The sequence below is a fragment of the Gossypium raimondii genome, chromosome 5, assembly GCF_025698545.1.
Source record: "Gossypium raimondii isolate GPD5lz chromosome 5, ASM2569854v1, whole genome shotgun sequence".
Lineage (NCBI taxonomy): Eukaryota > Viridiplantae > Streptophyta > Magnoliopsida > Malvales > Malvaceae > Gossypium > Gossypium raimondii.
In genome coordinates, this window is record NC_068569.1 from 22,976,673 (window position 1) to 22,982,672 (window position 6,000).

General features: G+C 32.6%; 1 protein-coding gene across 1 annotated transcript; it reads right to left on the minus strand.

Annotated features, from left to right (window-relative positions):
* Window positions 1-1,414: 1,414 nt before the first annotated feature.
* LOC105770056 (putative pectinesterase 11) lies at window positions 1,415-2,920 on the minus strand. Its single transcript, XM_012591097.2, has 4 exons — window positions 2,494-2,920; window positions 2,208-2,396; window positions 1,782-2,017; window positions 1,415-1,684 (listed from the first exon to the last, which is right to left on the minus strand). Exons 1-4 carry the CDS (start codon window positions 2,860-2,862, stop codon window positions 1,480-1,482), a joined length of 999 nt encoding a protein of 332 aa, XP_012446551.1. The 5' UTR covers window positions 2,863-2,920; the 3' UTR covers window positions 1,415-1,479.
* Between the last annotated feature and the right edge of the window lie 3,080 nt (window positions 2,921-6,000).

Consider the following 6,000-nt stretch of genomic DNA (forward strand, 5'->3'; position numbering starts at 1 on the left):
AAGTCGATTGGAACACACGTAAAAGTGCGGGGGGCCAATCGGGAAATTAATCCATGACCCTTATACGCATCGCTTCAAACGGGACTAAAATTAAATGTCAACAAAATTATGCAGGAAAATTTAAACAAAAAAAAGGACACCATTAAGAACTGAATCAAAAGCGGAGGGGTTAACCGCGAAAATAACCCTTTTCATTCGGCCCAATACGACGCCGTTTATAATACAGGTGGATGCGCATGTCTCTAGGATCAAATTACAATGCAAATAAAATTATGAGCCGAAATCAAAATGAGCAAGAACTACATTGAGCATGACCACAAAAGCTTCTTTATTGTTTGATGGTACTGCATCAATGGTGTCTTGTATCTTTTCATAGTCTCCTTTCCCTGATTGGTCCACCCTTAAAAGTAAAGCTGCTGTTGAAGTTTGAGCAGTGTCTTCTCGAGAGGTACTCGCCATTAACGTGAATAGTGTTACGTAAAAGATGAAAGCAGCCATCGTTGCAAAACACAAGATTGTAATTAGCTATACGATATATATTACATAAACCCTAAACGATAAAACCTATAATTTTAGTGTGTGTGTGTTTTTTTTTTGTCAAATCCTAATAAGTAAGGGAGGATAAATTTATAATGATTAACTTTTAATTTGATATACCCATCAAGTAACCGAATGAACGAACAAGATTTTACTTCTAATTAAGTAAAATACTTGATTCCTTTAAACTAGACCACTTAAATTTAAAGTTAATTGGTCCATCAAAATCAAGTAAAAATTTTACAAAATTTTCTTTCTGTTTAATGTTTGACTCAACTCAATTTAACTTATGAATAATCTACACCTATAATTATTAAATATGGATGTTTTGGAATAAAAATAAAATCACCTTCAAATCAAATCAATGGGAGCCTCACATGTCATAACCCCCAAAATCTTGTCAAGGTCGAATCTTCCGAAGAAATTCATGCTGAAGCAGCTTCCGCGTTTGCCCTTGCCACCATCATACCCCTTTTGCAAACTTCCAAGCATGATTTCCCAACCAAAATTTTCAACTACACACTGCATGCAGCCATGCATGAAAACACCAAGACGAAGAAGGAAAAACGATCAAAGGCCCAAAAGGGCTCCACATATCACTTCCCCATGGATTACGGTTCTCAGGTTTACTAAAGGAGACAATAATATTTTGCTTTCCTCCTACTTAACCTATATATAGTTCTATAGCTTTTAACTCATTTTATTTGTTTTGATTGTACAAAAAAAAGTAAAAGTTTAATTACTAAAGCGAAAAGTTTCCACTTTCTTATAATATCTTTTTATGTTTAAAAGTTTTTGAAATAATTACAAATGAATAAATGAATAAGTTTAATATGATTACATATACAAATCAATCTTATAAGAGGTAGAGAAAAAGAATAAAGAAATCAATATTACAACATGGGCTAACAATAATTAATTAATGTTGTGGATGATAAAGAATTAATGGGTGGTGGAATTGTTAGAAATGGCAGAAGAAGCTTTCTTGAAACGTTTGGGGGTAGATCTGATCCAGCTCTTGCCGCCAATCAAGTTCTTTGTCAAGAAAATTTCCGCCTCTTTGGTCGTCAACTGTTGCGACCATTCAACCCTTTTCCTATTATTGGCTCCTGGTCCATAACACTTATATTCTCTGTAGAATACCGTGCTGCAAATATCAGACAAGAAAATTGTTAAACTTCAGTTCAAATTTAAAATGATAAACAAATAGATAAGCATATTACATTGCGCTTCTTTTATGTTACCTTTGCTTGGATGAGTCGCCCCAGTCATCCCAACCCTGGGGTAGTATGACATTGGACATATATGTTAGGGCAAATATGACTCTAGAATACGGGCCCCATGGCCTTCCTAATACAGCAGTCCTCACCCCAGTTATCTTGCAACCCAGGAATGTAAACCCTGTCTCTTCTGATGGCGACTCCCTTCGTTGGGCTGTAATTGATGCATCTCCTTCTGAGAGTGTGTGTAAATGACACCTCTGAAATAATTGCCACACAAATTTATATGTAAGTTACTCTTCATTCAATTAAAATTCTCATATCCAACACATACTTGAACATGATCATATGGGATATAATCTCTTAAAGATCCTCCAAATATTTTGAACGCATTTATGTATCCAACACTTATAGAATATTACCAAGTAACCGATTGCTAAAATATGTTACCTCAAAAAGGGAAGCGGCATTCCCAAAAATGAAGTCCACGGCTCCTTCAATGTGACAATTGCTGTAATAATGTCTTCCGGTGTCATCTAGCAATGTATCTTGGTAAGATAGAATTCTGCATCCAAAGAAAGCAACCCTATCTCCTGACACTCGTAATGCCACTGCTTTAGCTCCAGCCCCGTACGTATTCTATTCGCCAAAGTTGTACACAAACATTCAACTAACTCGAAAAATTAATTGTGCATTCTACACTCTACATGAGCATGGATGGAGATGTTATATATACCTGAATTGTGAGATATCGGCCAACAAAATCTGAAGCCAACACAGTGAAAGTAGCTGATTCAAATATATTCCCACTGTCACTCCCAGTAATTACAGTGTCATTTGGCTTTGAGCCACTTAACGTAATAAAAGGCTTGTCGGTAGGCACAACAATCTTTTCATGATAGATTCCCGGATTAACCAATATGAAAACGACCTCTTTATTATTTGATGGTACTGCATCAATGGCGTCTTGTATCTTTTCATAGTCTCCTTTCCCTGATTGGTCCACCCTTAAAAGTAAAGCTGCTGCTGAAGTTTGAGCAGTGTCTGCTCGAGAGGTACTCGCCATTAACGTGAATAGTGTTACGTAAAAGATGAAAGCAGCCATGGTTGCGAAACACAAGATTGCAATTAGATCAAGGATACGGTGAAGTAAATGAAGGAAGTTGTAAGATGACTGGTTTGTAATGAACAGATTATTGTGGGTAGTGTTGTTTTATATGGTATGAGTGGGCTGATTTCTTGCGATGGAAGTGTGCTCTATAAACATCAAATTTGAAGCCACCGCGTGTTGATTAACATAACATTATATCAGAGAAAAGGCTGGGGTTGCCCCTAACACAAGCAGCCGGCAATTAGAAATTTTGGTAGAAACTCGATAAGCTGTAGCCGTCATTTGATTGTGGTTCTAGCTAGCAACTTAATTTCACTTGTACTTTAAAATGAGTTTAATTAATATGGTTCATGAATCTCAATTTGAACAACATTAACACTAAAATTTATGCCAATTCTAAATTACAACAACAATTTTCGATGATTGACTGATTTAATTTAATTTAATTTAGCCCCAAATGAAAGGAATAGAATAAGTTGGGCTACTTGAGATTAAAGTTAGGAATGTTAATTTGGACAAATGTTGTAACTATTTTTGCAATATTTTAGATTACAAGTCTTGAGATTGCTTAAAAACTACCTTGCTATCCATTAACTTTCTGGTTCAAATTCTTTGTAATACTTGCTTCAATGTTTGAGTTGACCATCAAGTTGGTGGCTGTTCATTTGTCCGCAGCCTTCGGCTTTGCTTATGCTTTTAGGATCTCATAAAAAAATTGGAGTTAATTTTTTTATTGAATTAAACATTAAAATTACTTTATAATTATTTTTTATTTTTAAAATTAAATATATTACTCACCAACCTTTATCATGCATCTTTCCCTTAACTTTATCAAGCATCTTTCCCTTTATCATGCAACTTTTCTAACCCTTAGATGAGAGTAACGTACTTTAACGCATTTGAACTCAAGTCTTCCTATGCTAACAACAATATCAATGACAACTGAATTAACACTCAGTCGGCATATATAATGATCATATTTGGACAACAACAAAAACCCATACTGACTTATTTAACCTTCTAACTTTATAAAAAAAATATTTTTAACCCTCCATTTTAATTTTTAAGAGAAAGTAAAGAATATTTAATTCCCTTAACTTTTCCCTATCGAAATAAGAAAAAACTATCCAGTGAGAGAAATAAAATCTCTTTATGTTGGATTTTCTGTCCTTTATATTACTTCAATCCAAACAATTCTAACTTTGACTTCTTAAATAAAATTCTCTTTTACTGTATCTAAAAGTTCTTAATTAAGGATTATAATTTCCTTCACAAATTGATTTTGTATTATATACTTGTTGTGATTAATTCAATGTAAAAAGTTTAAAATGATATTTTATTTTTATAGAATTACAGTGCCAATGTAAGTATGAGAAACAAATTAAATTAGGGATTCATATCAGTCACAACCGTATCAATGAAGGTACTGTTTTTATATTGGTACTAGTGCTATAGGTTGTGGATTAAAACTCATGACGATTGCATAAAGAACGTCTCATAGTGGTCAATTGAAGAAATAAAGTTTATTTAACCCGATTGAACTGGCCCGACTCGTGGAACCTATGAAAAAGCCCATCTACTTGAAGCTTTGGTGACCTAGTAAAACAGTCCAATAAAACTAGAGTTACCAGGGCAAATAGTCTAAATCCTAAATAGATAAGATTGTATATAGTTTAAATCTCTTACGACTCTCAATTGTAGATAGGCTCTAATTCAGACCATCGATATAACTCAATTTGTACCGTTGGTTCTGGGGGAACTCGGTTATAAATAGAGGTCACCCCCTTCATTTGTAGTCACTTCACTTCATTCCATTCATAGTTGTGAATATATTTGAGAACATTTACTCAAACACTTGGCGTGCTATTTTCCTTTAGCTTTTCTATCCTTTGTTGCTCTTTCGCTCCGAGTGTGCTTCCGTTATATTTTCGATGCCTTAGAGAATTTCTGTAGAATTCTGACCTTTGCGAGAGCTAGGCTGAATCGGAGCAAGGAAATCGCCTAAGGTTACGCGGATAACGAGATAAAAGGTCAAACCTCATGACACTAATACATACGGATGCTAGTCTAGTTCAGTGTACCATTTTGAATTTATTGTAATTTTAAAAAAACATTCTCAAAATCAAATAATGAGATTAAATAAATCTTAAATATAAAATATTATTTAATGGACAAATACAATCCAACAAAAAACAAACTCAAAATGATAAAAAGCTATTTCACAAATTAAACCACAAGATGATCCCATAATGCATATAACAAATCATAACCTAACAAACTCAAGATAAGTAATAAAAATTTAAAATTCAATTTCTTTTACCAACCGATATACCATATTGCAAATAATATAGGTGAAATCGATTATTTAATGTGAGCGGTATTAAAACGAAATCAATTACATTAATTCATATTAATCCATGTATTTGTATAAAATATATTTTAAGTGAATTTTAGAATTACCAACCAAACTCTTTGTATTTTGCAATGATGAAATCAAGAAAGATTTTCAAATATGAGTGATTATCTTGATAGTTTATCCTTTATATTTTTAATATTTATTTCATTTGAATGTTTTATAGAAAAATTTATTAGTACAATAACAATTACATGACATTGTTGATTTATTAATTTGTTAAAGGCACAGTTGACCAATTAAAATTTGGATCAATCTTTTATAAAATAAAATGAAGTTGATCTTATCCTATTTGAATTATTATTTAATAGCTAATATTATTTAATTTTAACTTTAAGAACGCAAAAACATTAATATAAAATTATTTTAAATTGGACAATTTTGATAGGTACATAAGTACATTATTTTAAGCTTTATTTGTTCACTTTTCAATTGTCTTTTTTAAGTGTTGTTTAGTAATTTTTCGTAATTTGATACGTTAAGGTTCTTTGATACATTTGAGGAGCTTATCCTCAAGCAATTTAGTTTTCTTTTATATGTTTTTTTCGAATTTTAGTTTTGTTTTTAATATTTTGTTTTTATTAGTTTTAAGACATTTTTTAGACCCAAATTGGCCAATCATGTCATGAGGAACCTAACAAGTTGACACGATTTTGTAAGGAGTTGCCAGTGACCCAAACGTGAAGAAAACACCACCTAGAAGTGGGTATCGGGATATC